This window comes from Myotis brandtii, unplaced genomic scaffold (assembly GCF_000412655.1).
Source record: "Myotis brandtii unplaced genomic scaffold, ASM41265v1 scaffold2579, whole genome shotgun sequence".
Taxonomy (NCBI): domain Eukaryota; kingdom Metazoa; phylum Chordata; class Mammalia; order Chiroptera; family Vespertilionidae; genus Myotis; species Myotis brandtii.
The window spans coordinates 70020-83328 of NW_005359798.1; the positions used below are offsets into that span (position 1 = coordinate 70020).

The 13309-nt window shown below is 50.5% G+C and overlaps 2 protein-coding genes and 1 long non-coding RNA gene across 7 annotated transcripts in view; 2 read left to right on the forward strand and 1 right to left on the reverse strand.

Moving 5' to 3' along the window:
• Positions 1-1921, reverse strand: part of LOC106726379 — a 3394-nt gene extending 1473 nt beyond the window's left edge. The window contains exon 1 of the long non-coding RNA XR_001362446.1: positions 1826-1921. This is a non-coding gene — a long non-coding RNA (uncharacterized LOC106726379). The remainder of the gene's footprint in view (positions 1-1825) is intronic.
• PORCN (porcupine homolog (Drosophila)) lies at positions 1-11436 on the forward strand. Of its 4 annotated transcripts, XM_005867991.2 has the most exons (16): positions 1-34; positions 348-459; positions 692-864; positions 2244-2436; positions 2771-2814; positions 3193-3374; positions 3455-3585; positions 3699-3716; positions 4951-4965; positions 5063-5188; positions 5347-5447; positions 7252-7328; positions 7422-7485; positions 7595-7680; positions 8687-8797; positions 10998-11436. In XM_005867991.2, exons 3-16 carry the CDS (start codon positions 729-731, stop codon positions 11097-11099), a joined length of 1386 nt encoding a protein of 461 aa, XP_005868053.1. In that variant the 5' UTR covers positions 1-34; positions 348-459; positions 692-728; the 3' UTR covers positions 11100-11436. The 4 variants fall into 4 exon arrangements, with proteins under 4 accessions (XP_005868053.1, XP_005868052.1, XP_005868054.1 ...); XM_005867990.2 differs by lacking the exon at positions 348-459; XM_005867992.2 differs by lacking the exons at positions 348-459; positions 8687-8797.
• A 1654-nt stretch (positions 11437-13090) lies between these two features.
• The window catches only part of EBP (emopamil binding protein (sterol isomerase)), an 8241-nt gene continuing 8022 nt past the window's right edge, over positions 13091-13309 (forward strand). The window contains exon 1 of one of the 2 annotated variants that reach the window (XM_005867994.2): positions 13091-13280. The gene's annotated coding sequence lies outside the window, so the exon portion shown is untranslated. The remainder of the gene's footprint in view (positions 13281-13309) is intronic. The other variant, XM_005867993.2, reaches the window with a different exon arrangement.

A 13309-nucleotide genomic window follows, 5' to 3' on the forward strand; every position in this document is an offset into this window, starting at 1 on the left:
CTGGTCCCCGGGACCGCAGCTTCCTTCCTGCCAGGTAGGTCCCAGGAGTGCGCGCGCGGCTCCTCCGCTCCCATCCTGAGACGGCCTCCCCGCACTGATCTGCAGCGCGTGTTCTTGGGTCCCCTCTCCATCACCTTTCAGACTCCCCCTTCTGCTCTGTCCCCAACCACCACCACCACCTCCCTGAAGCCCCGGGGCCTGGGCAGGGCTTTCTTGGTGGCCAGGAGTGGCCGGGTGGGGGTGAGATGGGGCACGCAGGGGATACAGGACACCCCTCACATCCGTACAAGGAGAGATGCACACGGCCCCCAAGTGTCACAGGATCTCCCTCTCTGCCCTCCACACAGAGTGACTCTACCTTGGAAACCAGAGAGCGTCCCCATTTGATATACCGGCCTGGAATGTACACCATTCATTCCCCATCGGACCCCGACTCCTCACAGCATAGGAGAGACACAGGTCCTTCCTTCACCACAGGTCGTGGGCTGTGTGTGTGCACCCAGGACGCTCCCACACGCACAGTTGGCGGCTCAATCTGATGTACCTGACACCCACACCCTCTCCCAGCCCCCCCAGTACTGTGTGTCTAAATGGGTTGGACAGCCCCCAGCTGAAATCTGAGTGCTCAAGCCTATGCCTTGAGCATGGTCTGCCCCATAGACATCCCTGCTCTGTGTCCCCACTTTGACAGGTCTATCCATCTGTCCATCCATCCGTGAGGGGCTGCGATGGCCACCTTCAGCCGCCAGGAATTTTTCCAGCAGCTGCTGCAGGGCTGTCTCCTGCCTACTGCCCAGCAGGGCCTTGACCAGATCTGGCTGCTCCTTGCCATCTGCCTCGCCTGCCGCCTCTTCTGGAGGCTCGGTAAGTGCCTGCCACACTATGCGCCATGCCAGGCCATATCATACTGCCACATTCATCCAGACCAAGCCGTACCTTCTCCTGCCGTATCTTGCCATGCCAAGCCAGGTGCCAATATGTCCAGCCCACCACCTCCCACCAGGCGAAGCACCATGCTACCACACCACATCCTACTATGCCCAGCCACCCCCTGCCATACCATGCCAAGCCATGCCCAGCCATGCCAAGCAATGCCTTTCAGTATTCCTGGGTTCTGGGATTCTGGAAATCTGAGGTTCTTGGATTTTGGGAACCTGGAATGTCTACATCCCAACGTTATAAGATTCTGCAATGCTGGTGTCAAAGGGTTAAGGAATCCCAGAGTACCACACTACAGGGTTTGGGGAGCTGACAAGTTGAAATTCTCACATTCTAGGCTTCCAAAATGCTGGCAATCTGGATTTCTAGAATCAGGGCATGCTGAGATTTCTGAATGCTGGGATTCTGGAATGTTTCCACAATCACAGCAAGCCACCATCCAAATGCTAAGACTCTAAGTTCCCAGAGTCCCTATAGGATGCTGAGAATTTTGGAAATCTGAAATTCAAAGGTGCTACATTTTCTTTTTATTTTAAATGGATGTTTTATTTTTTCTTAGGTTTGTCATTTTGAAATATTTCGGTTACTGAGGTTAAGTTGAAAGAATAATACAATGAACACCCATTATATGCATTACCAGATTCCCAACGGTCAGCATCTTCCCACATTAGCCTGTTCTATCTATCTATCTATCTATCTATCTATCTATCTATTTATCATCTTCCTAAATAATTTGAATAACCTGCTGACGCTTCACCCCGAATGCATCAGTGTGTGTCCCCCAAGAACAAGGACATCTTCCCCCAACAACCACAGCCACAACCATCACCCCTCAAGAAATCTAATCTGGATGCAATAATATTACCCAATATAAGTTGATACTCACATTTCTCCCAGGGTTCCCAAATGTCCTTTATAGATGTTTCTTTTCTTTAAACCCAGGATTTGGCCCTGGTTGGGTGGCGCAGTTGGTTAGAACACCGTCCCGATATGCCAAGGTTGCAATTCAATTCCTAGTCAGGGCACATACAAGAATCAACCAATGAATGCATAAATAAGTGGAACAACACATCGATGTTTCTCTCTCTCTCTCTTTCTCTCAAATCAATCAATAAAATAAATAAATAAACCCAGGCCTTGCCACCTCTCCAGCTCCCCAACACCTGCTTTGGGCCCCCTGCAATCCCACCACATTCCAACCTCTAGGCCTTTGCCCAGGCTGTGCCCTCTGCTCAGGTTGCCCTCCCTTGCTGCCATCCCACCCAACCTCCCTTTCCTGTTCTCTGTCTCTCTCTCACCTGAAGGGTTGCCATCCTACCTGAAGCACGCAAGCACCGTGGCAGGAGGGTTCTTCAGCCTCTACCACTTCTTCCAGCTGCACATGGTCTGGGTTGTGCTGCTCAGCCTCCTGTGCTACCTCGTGCTGTTCCTCTGCCGACATTCCTCCCATCGAGGCGTCTTCCTCTCCGTCACCATCCTGATCTACCTGCTCATGGGGTATGGGTGTGAGCCCTTGTCCCCACACTGTTGGCAGAAGGGTGGGTGGGTCCCCATGGGTGGGTTCCCTGGCTGCTCCTCGTGAGGTTGTGCAGGACAGGAAGAGCACAGGGTGTTCCTGGAGGAGGGAATGTGGGAAACTAGTTATTTCTAAAGGCTGTACAGGACAGGCTGGGCTTGAGCTCCCCCTGGAGGAGGGAGTCCTGGAGAATTATTCCTCCATGAGGTTGTGCTGGACAGGGGTATAAGCCTCTGAACCTTGATCCCCACCTCCCTTTGTGGTCTCTGAGGCCATGGGAGTCATGGGCCCAAGACCACCACCTTTTTTCCTCAGTGAGATGCACATGGTGGACACTGTGACGTGGCACAAGATGCGAGGTAGGAAGCCCTGGCTCTCTCACTTGCCCCTGCCCCACTCTACATCTAACTTCCCCAACCCTGTCTTTCCTTCCCACTTTAGTCATTCATCTGTCCCCCCCACTGGACAGGCAGGCCTCAGATGCCCTTTATATCTGTCTCCCTCTACTATGCCTCTCCCCCCACCCCCATCTGCCTTTCCCATCTCATGTATGTGCCTCACTCTTGAAAAAGGGCGTCTGCCAGTCCTGGGCCTACCTGCTCATCTGCCTATAGACTCTGTGCCCACTTGTCCACCCTTGAACTTCTCTTTTCCTACCACCCCTCACCTGGTGCTTCCCCTCCCCCCATGCTGACCTGCTCTGTGCCCATTCACTTGATTATGGGCACCACACATAGGGGCCCAGATGATCGTGGCCATGAAGGCGGTGTCTCTGGGCTTCGACCTGGACCGGGGCGAGGTGGGTGCGGTGCCCTCACCCGTGGAGTTCATGGGCTACCTCTACTTCGTGGGCACCATCGTCTTTGGGCCCTGGATATCCTTCCAAAGCTACCTACAGGCTGTCCAAGGTCGCCCTCTGGTGAGGTCCTGGGTGGACAGGTGGGCAGGGACTGTGGGAGCCCCCACAGGGCAGTCTTCATGGAGCCTTGATCCCCACAGAGCCGCCGATGGCTGCAGAAGGTGACCCGGAGCCTGGCGCTGGCCCTGCTGTGCCTTGTGCTGTCCACCTGTGTGGGCCCTTACCTCTTCCCGTACTTCATCCCCCTTGATGGTGACCGCCTCCTTCGAAAGTGAGCACGGCCTTCGAGGCCTCTGCCCTGCAGAGGGGGTTGGGTAGGGACCTGGGGTCTCCCCAGCTCTGAGCCTGTCTCTTAATGCTTCTGTCTATCTTCTGTTACTACAGCAAGAAACGCAAAGCCAGGTAAATGAGGGCAGGTGCTGAGGGCGAGTGGGCTAACTGGGGGGTGGGGGCATAGTCTGTGACCTCTTGGTTCTGTTAAGTCTGAGACTATCTGACCATCTACCCCATGACTGGACCGAGATTGAATGTCTGTCTGTGGCTGTTGTTTGGCCAAGATTGGCTCTGTAACTCCATGTATGACTGACACCCTGACACATACTATGTATGAATGTCCATCTGTTCCGCTGTTTCACCTTGAGAAGCCAATTACATGACTGCAACAGGGAGTGACAAGTATGGGTTGGCTGGTGATGCTGACCTGTCTGAGACTCTGGCTAGGCGTGTGTATGGGTTGTTTGTCTCTCAGCCGCTGACTCCCGATGTGGGACTGGAGTTCTGGCTGTGCCATTGTCAATGACGGGGTGTGTGGCTGTCGTTGGGTAAGTCTGGCTTGTCTGTAACTCTGGCTGGGAATGGGTCTGACTGTAGCATGTTATGTGCCTCTCTTATGGGCCTGCCTGTGGGTCTGCCTTCTCTAGCTGCATGGTGTTGTCTAGCTGAGGGGTTGTGACCGACTGACCATCTGCCTCTGGTATAACTAGGATTGGTATAATCCAGCTCTTTGATTGTATGGCCCCTCCCTTCCCCCTACTCACTGGCAGCTGATTGTGTCTAATGCTGAACGAGGCTCTGGAAGGTGGAGTGACTTGCCCAATGTCACCCAGTTAAGCAGCCAGGCGTCAATCCCAGGCCTGATTCCAGAACCAGCCTTTTCCAATGCAGGACTCTGCCTGTGTCTATTGTATGACTGACAGGATGACTGTTGGGGGTAGACTTGCGTATGTGTGCAAAGCAGGGAGCTTGATGATCTCTGTGCCTAACTACAGGACTTTTGTATGTCTTATGGTCACTGAGTCAGGTTAGAGAGCTGCAAGGCTGGGAGTCTGATACTATTTGTGTCTGGCCACGTGGCTGTGTCAGGGTGTAGGGCTGTTAGGACGGGCCTCTGATAGAGGCTGGGTCTGGATGTCTGGCCATGTGAGACTGCGGGACTATATCATACTGTGGAGCAGCTCACACACCCATCTGAGTCCCATGAAACTGACCGTGTATGCATGTGTGTGGCTATCACACTGCACCTATGTTTTTGCCACTATGTTTCTGTCTTGTCTAAGACCAACTCAGGCCAGCCTCCTGGGCCTCTGACTCTCTTTCCTTTCTTCTCTGCTGCCTTCCTGACCCCTGGGGGCCTTAGGGGCACCATGGTAAGGTGAGTCTACAGAGTGGGGCTGGGGATGATGGCACATGGCGGGGTGTCATGCTGGCCCCTGGGCATGATGCCTCTCCCCCTTCTCCTTTCCCCCCAGGTGGCTGCGAGCCTACGAGAGTGCTGTCTCCTTCCACTTCAGCAACTATTTTGTGGGCTTCCTGTCTGAGGCCACGACCACGTTGGCAGGAGCTGGCTTCACCGAGGAGAAGGATCACCTGAAATGGTGGGAAGGGCTGGGGGACCATCCTCTCCCTCAGGGTGTTGCCTAGAGGAGCTGCATGGAGGAAGTGGGTGCTCCCGTGGGAGGAAACAGCCAAGACGAAAGTGTGGCAGTCAGATGAGTTGAGATCCCAGATGAATTTGTATACCTTTTGCCCACAGGGACCTGACAGTGTCCAAGCCACTGAACGTGGAGCTGCCTCGGTCCATGGTGGAAGTTGTCACAAGCTGGAACCTGCCCATGTCTTATTGGCTAAATAACTGTGAGTCATCAAGTCATCCATCCGAGAGTGGGGAGTCCTCACCCCAGGCCCTTTTGCATAGTCATAGAACATTCACTGAGAACCTATTGTATGCTAGGCTGAAGGTACTGCAGGGACCAAAAATGACAACAGCCCCAAATCCCCGCCCTTGTGGAGCTGGAATTTCTGTGGGGGGAGCACATTATAAGAGAAAAAATAGCCCAGCCAGTGTTGCTCAGTGGTTGAGCGACGACCTATGAACCAGGAGGTCACAGTTCGATTCCAGGTCCGTCAGGACACATGCAGACTTGATCCCCAGTAGCGGGTGTGCAGGAGGCAGCCGACCAATGATTCTCTCTCATCATTGGTGTTTCTTTTTTTTTTTTTAATATATTTTATTGATTTTTTACAGAGAGGAAGGGAGAGGGATAGAGAGTTAGAAACATCGATGAGAGAGAAGCATCGATCAGCTGCCTCCTACACACCCCCCACTGGGGATGTGCCCGCAACCAAGGTACATGCCCTTGGCCGGAATCGAACCCGGGACCCTCCAGTCCGCAGGCCGACGCTCTATCCACTGAGCCAAACCAGCCAGGGCCTCATTGGTGTTTCTATCTCTGTCTCCCTCTCCCTTCCTCTCTGAAATCAATAAAGATATTATTTTAAAAGAGAGAAAAATACACAAGAGTTCAGATGGCGATGAGTGCTATGGTGAAAAATAATAATAATAAAGCAGGAAAGGATGATCTGGAGTGTTGGCAGTGTGGGTGGGATGTCGAAATTTTAAATAAATTAACAGAATAAGTCCCACGGAGGAGGTGACATTTGAGCCGAGATCTAAATAAGGTGAGAGAGCAAGCATTGTAAATATGTGGGGGAGGAGTGTAACAGATGGAGAGAACAGCCAGTGCAAAGGTCCTGAGACAGGAATGTGCCTGGCATGTCTGAGGAGACTGGGTCAGCAGAAGGAAAGAGAGCGAGAGGGCCAGTAGCAGGAGGTGAGGTTGGAGAGGTGATGGGGCCTGGTCCTGTGGGCCCTCACTGGCCACAGGGAGGACTTTGGCCTTTTCTCTGAGAGAGCTGGAGCCACAACAGGGGTCTGAGCAGAGGAGGGCTTTGGGCTCACGGGTTGTAACAGGACCCTCTGGCTGCTGTGAGGACAGATGGGGAGGGAGCCAGGCGGAAGCAGTGAGGAGGCCCCTGCAGTAGTGCAGGTGGTGAGGCAGTGGACATGGCGAGGAGAGGTCAGATTCCGGGTAAATTCTGATGGTGAAACTGAAAGGATTTGCTGAGTTTGGTTGTGGGAGTGCGGGGAGGGCAGATGCAGAATGATTCTCAGGTTTTTGCCCTGAGGAACTGGAACAGTGGAGTTGATTGACATTGGCTGAACTTGGAGAGACTGCGGGAGAAATAGATTGGGAGGAAAGTTCAGGAGCTAAGTTTTGGACAGAGGAAGTATGAGACCATTCCAAAGACTTTATCCTGCCCTGACCAGTTTGGCTCAGTGGATAGACCATCGGCCTGCGGACTGAAGGGTCCCAGGTTCAATTCCCCTCAAGGGCATGTACCTTGGTTGTGGGTACATCCCCAGTACGGGGTGTGCAGGAGGCAGCTGATCGATGTTTCTCTCTCATCGATGTTTCTAACTCTCTATCCCTCTCCTTCTCCCTTCCTCTCTGTAAAAAAAAATCAATAAAATATATTTTTTTAAAAAGACTTTATCCTGGGGCTTCCAACACATTGTGTGTATCCTCACCCCGCCCGATGGTCCCCCAGGGCAGGAGGGAATCTTGGGAGACTCTTGACCTGCATCTCCCTCTTGCAGATGTTTTCAAGAACGCTCTCCGCCTGGGCACCTTCTCAGCCGTGCTGGTCACCTATGCAGCCAGCGCCCTCCTGCACGTGAGCAGGGTGAAGGGGGGTCAGGGTGGGAGCGGGGCGGGGGTGGCAGGGCCTCCTCTTCACTCACCTCATTGCCCCCTGGGGCCCCACCAGGGCTTCAGCTTCCATCTGGCTGCGGTGCTGCTGTCCCTGGCATTTATCACTTACGTGGAGCACGGTGAGTTTAGAGCCCAGCCTAGGAGACAGGATGGAAGGTTGGTAGGGGGCTAGAACCACTGTCCCCTAAGGCTAACCTGACCCCCTTCCCTCCCCCCCATCTACCCCAGTCCTCCGGAAGCGCCTGGCTCGGATCCTCAGTGCCTGCGTCTTGTCGAAACGGTGCCCACCAGACTGTTCACACCAGCATCGCTTGGTGAGGGTTCAGCCTGGGCAACCTCAAGCCCAACACCCGCCCCTCAAAAATGTTGCTTCTGTCTCCATCTTATATGTGTCTCAGGGTGCCCAGCTTCCTGTTCTGGTGCCTAAGCCATCCCAGAACCTCACCTCTGTTCACTGCCATGCGTCTCTCTAACAAACATTTATCAAACACCTGCTGTATGCACACCAGGCATTCATGTCCCCAGTGAACATTTATTGAACACCTGCTGGTACCAGGCACTGTTTTAGATGCTGGAGTCACAGTGGTGAACAACAGACTATAAAGTTTCAGCCCTCTGGGACAAGCATTTTAACAGGGGAGTCAGTAAAGTATAATAGTTTGTTAGACGGTGATTAGTGCCAAGGAGGAAATACACAAGGGAAAGGAGAAGGGAATTATCAGGGGGTGAATGGATTCCATTTTAGATAGGGAGGTGCCTTTTGAGTTCCTTAGCTGAGGGAGGTGAGGGACAGAAGCTTTCCAGGCAAAGGGAAGAACCAGTGTACAGGCCCCAAGGCGGGAGAGGGCCTGGAATATTTGAGGAACAGCGAGGAGGCCAGTGTGGCTTGAGCAAAGCGAGTGAGGGGGAGAATGATGGGTCCTGTAGGACATGCTAGGAATTTACTTTTGATTTTTGTTTTTTTCCTTCTGCTTGCAATAAGAAGTATGGGCAACCTCAGATTTGTCTCCTATCAGACAACTGATGTTTCTTACCATAAATCCCCGAGTCAGAACTCCACCATTCTGCCTCCTTTGCCTGAATACTCACATCTCCCCCAACTTGGACACCCTCAATGCAAACAGTACCCTGAGCCCTGGATACCTTTTGAGCTCCCATAAGAGGATCTGAACCATCTCTTTCCTACCTGGGGGTGCCACGGACATCCTCATTCCTGGAACCCACTGCACTTTGTGCATCTCCCTGGGCTCCCCTGCCCAGGTGGGACTGAGGGACAGTGAGTAGGTCCAGCTGCCAAGCAAATCCATCTGTCCCCCACAGGGCCTGGGGGTACGAGCCTTAAACCTGCTCTTTGGGGCCCTGGCCATCTTCCACCTGGCCTACCTGGGCTCCCTGTTTGATGTCGATGTGGATGATACCACAGAGGAGCAGGTGAGGTGGGGCCCTGGGCTGGGGGTACCCAGGGATGTGCCACCTGCTCATGGGAACCATGAAGACAAAGGGGGGCGGGGAGGCTGAGACATGAGGACCTTGTGTGGTGTGTCTCCAGCTTGTGCAGCCAGTGCTCCTCGGTCCTTCCTTCCCGTTGTCCCTCTGGTTGATTGGCACTGCTGCGTCTTTTATTTGGGTGAAGTTTGCAAAATATATTTATTTTACTTATTTTATGGAGATGGAATGCAAAATCCAGGTTTTACTTTTTTTTTTTTTCAATTAGTCATCTCATCATATTTTTGTTTAGGTCGAATCTGCAAGGTTTGTTCTTATTTAATTTTTTAAAAAAATCTTCACTCAAGTTGATTATGCAAACTCTAGATTCTACTTTTAAATGTATATTAAAATGGATAGGCTATTTTTATTCATGTGGAGTATGCACATTCCAGATTTTACTCCTTTTTAAATTAAAAACAATTTCTAAAATAATGTTTTCTCACATAGCTCTTGCAGGATCCAGGTTTTGCTTCTCTTTTAAATTTTTGTTTTTAATTAAAAATAAAACTTTATATTATTTTCATCATTAAAAACAGCTTTTAATTTTTAATCAGGTTGAGTGTGCAAATCTGGGTTTTGCTTCTTTTTATATTGGGGGTTCCTTTTTGTTGTTGCTTTTCAAAGAGAGTAGAAGGGAGGGAGGGAGGGGGAGAGAGAGAGAGAGAGAGAGAGAGAAACATTGATGTGAGAGAGACACGTCAACCAGCTGCCTACCACACACACCCGGATCAGGGGGTGGGGAGTGAACCTGCAACTCAGGTATGTGCCCTTGACCAGGAATCAAACCCGAGACCCTTTGGTGTGTGGACCAATGCTCTAACCACTGAGCCACCAGCCAGGGCAGGGTTTTGCTTCTTCTTAAATAAAGTTTTTATCTTGTTTTAATCAAAACATTTAAAAATAGTTAGTGTATATCACAAAGTTAAAAAACCAAACTGTATTCAAGATATTCAGGGAAAAGTCTTGCTCCTACGGTCTACTCACTGCCCTCTTACAGGTAACCACTTTCCTTCATTTTATTAGAATATCTTTAAAAAATGTAAGCATAATAAGCAAATATAAAAACATCTTTTGATTCCCTCCCCTGGTTTTTACCCTAAAGGTAACTCATGGATGAAAGTGTGCGCTACATGTTGCTTTTCTAGATAATAATCCTTGAAAATCTTCCACATCAGTACATAGAGTGTCCTCACTCATTTTTTTCCACTGTAAGGCTATGACACAGGGTAGTTTGTCCCTTATCAGTGGACACCCAGGTGATTTCCAGTTCTTTCCTATTGCAAATGACATTGCAGCAAGGAATATCCTCATACCCATGTAGATTCACACAGGTGCAGACAGAACTGTAGGATCGATTTTTGGTAGTCGAAATGGAGACGTTACCTTTTTGCTCTCCCACCAGCAGTGTGTGAACCAACAGAGTGCCTCTCAGACTTTCTGGATGTTTTTGCCAGTTTGAGAAGAGGAAGATTATGAGTGAGGCCATAAATTTAAGAGCTGTTTGGTTTTTTCCTTTACTGAGAATGGTCTACTCACCTCCTTTGCCAATTTTTGTCTTTTTAAAATATTGATTTCTAGGAGCTCTTTACATATAAAGGAGAGTACAGATCAGAGAGTGGGGTTATCTTGTCCTGTCTTTAAAATGATTTCTAAAGAAAACGTGAAAGAGAAAATCTAAATCTTACGTTTTATATTCAGAGTACAGGTCAGACAGTGGGGTTGAAGAAGAAAACACAAAGGAAATAAAACTAAACCTGTTTATCTTTCATATCACCCAGTTTTTTCTCTGGGGCCTCAACTAAGGTCACCATGGAGTCACAGAAATGGCCTTGAGCAAAGGATGGGTTTTCTTAAGACAGTGATGGCGAACCTATGACACGCGTGTCAGAGGTGACACATGAACTCATTTTTTTGGTTGATTTTTCTTTGTTAAATGGTATTTAAATATATAAATATCAAAAATATAAGTCTTTGTTTTACTATGGTTGCAAATATCAAAAAATTTCTATATGTGACACGGCACCAGAGTTAAGTTAGGGTTTTTCAAAATGCTGACACGCCCAGCTCAAAAGGTTCGCCATTACTGTCCTAAGACCTTCTTTATTCTTGCTGAGTGGGACCATCACCTCTTTCTCTCCCACAGGGTTATGGCATGGCATACACTGTCCACAAGTGGTCAGAGCTCAGCTGGGCCAGTCACTGGGTCACTTTTGGATGCTGGATCTTCTACCGTCTCATAGGCTGAGGCACATCTGTGGACCCTCCAACTTCCCTCAAGACTCAACCCCTCCTCAGGGTGCCAGCTCTGATGGAGGATGAGGGATGGCCCTCTAATTCTTGACCCCGCTCCATCATAGTCCCCCTAACACCCTTACACACACACACACACACACACACACCATTTTCATGCCTGCTGATCCCCACCCCACCACAAGGCGGGAAGGGGGTGGTCCCTGCTGGGGCCAAGGGATGGGGGATGCTTAGGGAAGCAGAGAGGGGGAGATGCACAGAACTTCCCGCCTTCCCACTCCCTTTTTATATACAGTTTGTTATTGTCAAATAAAAGTAGGAAATATACAAAAGACTCTTTCTTCACTGCTTAGTGGGGAATAGAAGTGAGTGAGGAAGGGGGTACAGCATGGATAAAGGTTTGGAAGCTGGAAACCATGAAGAGGGAACAGTTTGTGATTAGTTCATTGTTCATGATTGGATGATGAGATAGAAGATGGCATTGCCTGATATAAGTAGGACTGGGACAAATTCGTTGTGTGTGGGGGAGGCCTGATACCAATTGGCAGGAAAACTGGTTGCTCTAACTGGGACAGAGAAAAGAGCAAGACACAGTTCAGCCCGGCCAGCATGGCTCAGTGCTTGAGCATCAACCTATGAACCAGGAGGTCACAGTTCAATTCTAGGTTAGGGTACAGGCCCGGGTTGCAGCTTGATCCCCAGTGTGGGGCATGCAGGCGGCAGCTGATCAATGATTATGTCTAATCATTGATGTTTCTAACTCTCCCTCTCTCTGATATATATCTATATATATATATATATAAAAGCCTAAGAGACCGGCCAACCGGCCTACTGGCCAGTAGCTATGATGCACACTGACCACCAGGGGGCAGATGCTCAATGCAGGAGCTGCTGAGCTGCGGTCACTTGGCAGCGGCAGTTCTCAGGTGACACACCCAGAACCAGAGAGGAGGGAGCCCGATTCCTGCCCTCTTGCAATCTGGGACCCCTCAGGGGATGTCAGAGATCTGGTTTTGGCCCAATCCCCACAGGCCAGGCCGAGGGACCCCATCAGCACCGGGCCTCTAATACACACACGCACACACACACAGACACACACACACACAGTTAATGCTTACAACTAAGGCAGCGGTTCTCAACCTGTGGGTCACGACCCCTTTGGTGGTCGAATGACCGTTTCACAGGGGTTGCCTAAGACCATCCTGCATATCAGATATTTACATGACGATTCATAACAGTAGCAACATTACAGTTATGAAGTAGCAACGAAAATAATTTTATGGTTGGCTCACAACATGAGGAACTGTATTTAAAGGGCCAGAAGGTTGAGAACCACTGGACTAAGGTTTATGAGTTGTAATTAGACAGGAGGTTTGGGATGGGTCTAGATTCTGACTGATTGTGCAGTCTGGGTGCTCACTGGCTAGAATTGTGGAGTTCAATTTTGTTCTTTAGAGCTGGCACAGGGAGACTGAATATCTCCATGCCAACTGGCTCTCAAGGAGTTTTGATTGGTTTTTCAGACCTGAAGTCGGGAGAGGTAAGGATGACTGCTAAGGACAGAGCGTCAGCCTGTGGACTGAAGGGTTCCTGATTCGATTCTGATCAAGGGCACATGCCCGGGTTGCAGCTCAATCCCCAGTAGGGGGCGTGCAGGAGGCAGCCAATGGATAACGTTTCTCTCTAACCCTCTCCCTCCCTCTCTCTCTAAAACTCAATAAAAACCTATTTTTTAAAAAAGAATGCAGGTTCTGTCTGGCAACGGATTAATTGGTCTGATTACAAAACGAGGGCAAAGAAGAGAGGACGCAATGCAATGCTGATTCAACAGATGATTGACTGATAAGAGAATAGGGAAACTGAAGCCAAGACTGCTTGCAAGTTGGTTTCGGCCGAAAACGCCCACCAACCGCGGCACTCCCTGCTTCCACCCACCTCCAGACTGGCTCAACCAACAACGAAAATGGCACCACGCCTGAGGGCGGGACTGGTGGCGCATGGAGAGCTCTGATTGGTTGAGAGTGGCACTGGCCGCCTCCCAGCCCCTCCATTGGCCAACTCCATAAGACTAGGAACCTGGGAGGCAATGGGTCTGAACTAGGTTGTCACGGAGCCCGCAGGCCAGCTCAGCAGAGCCGGAACCTTGCTGGACAGGTCGCTGCGACAGCCCCGCTGGGTGAGTGCCCCCCCCCTCCGCCCCGCCTG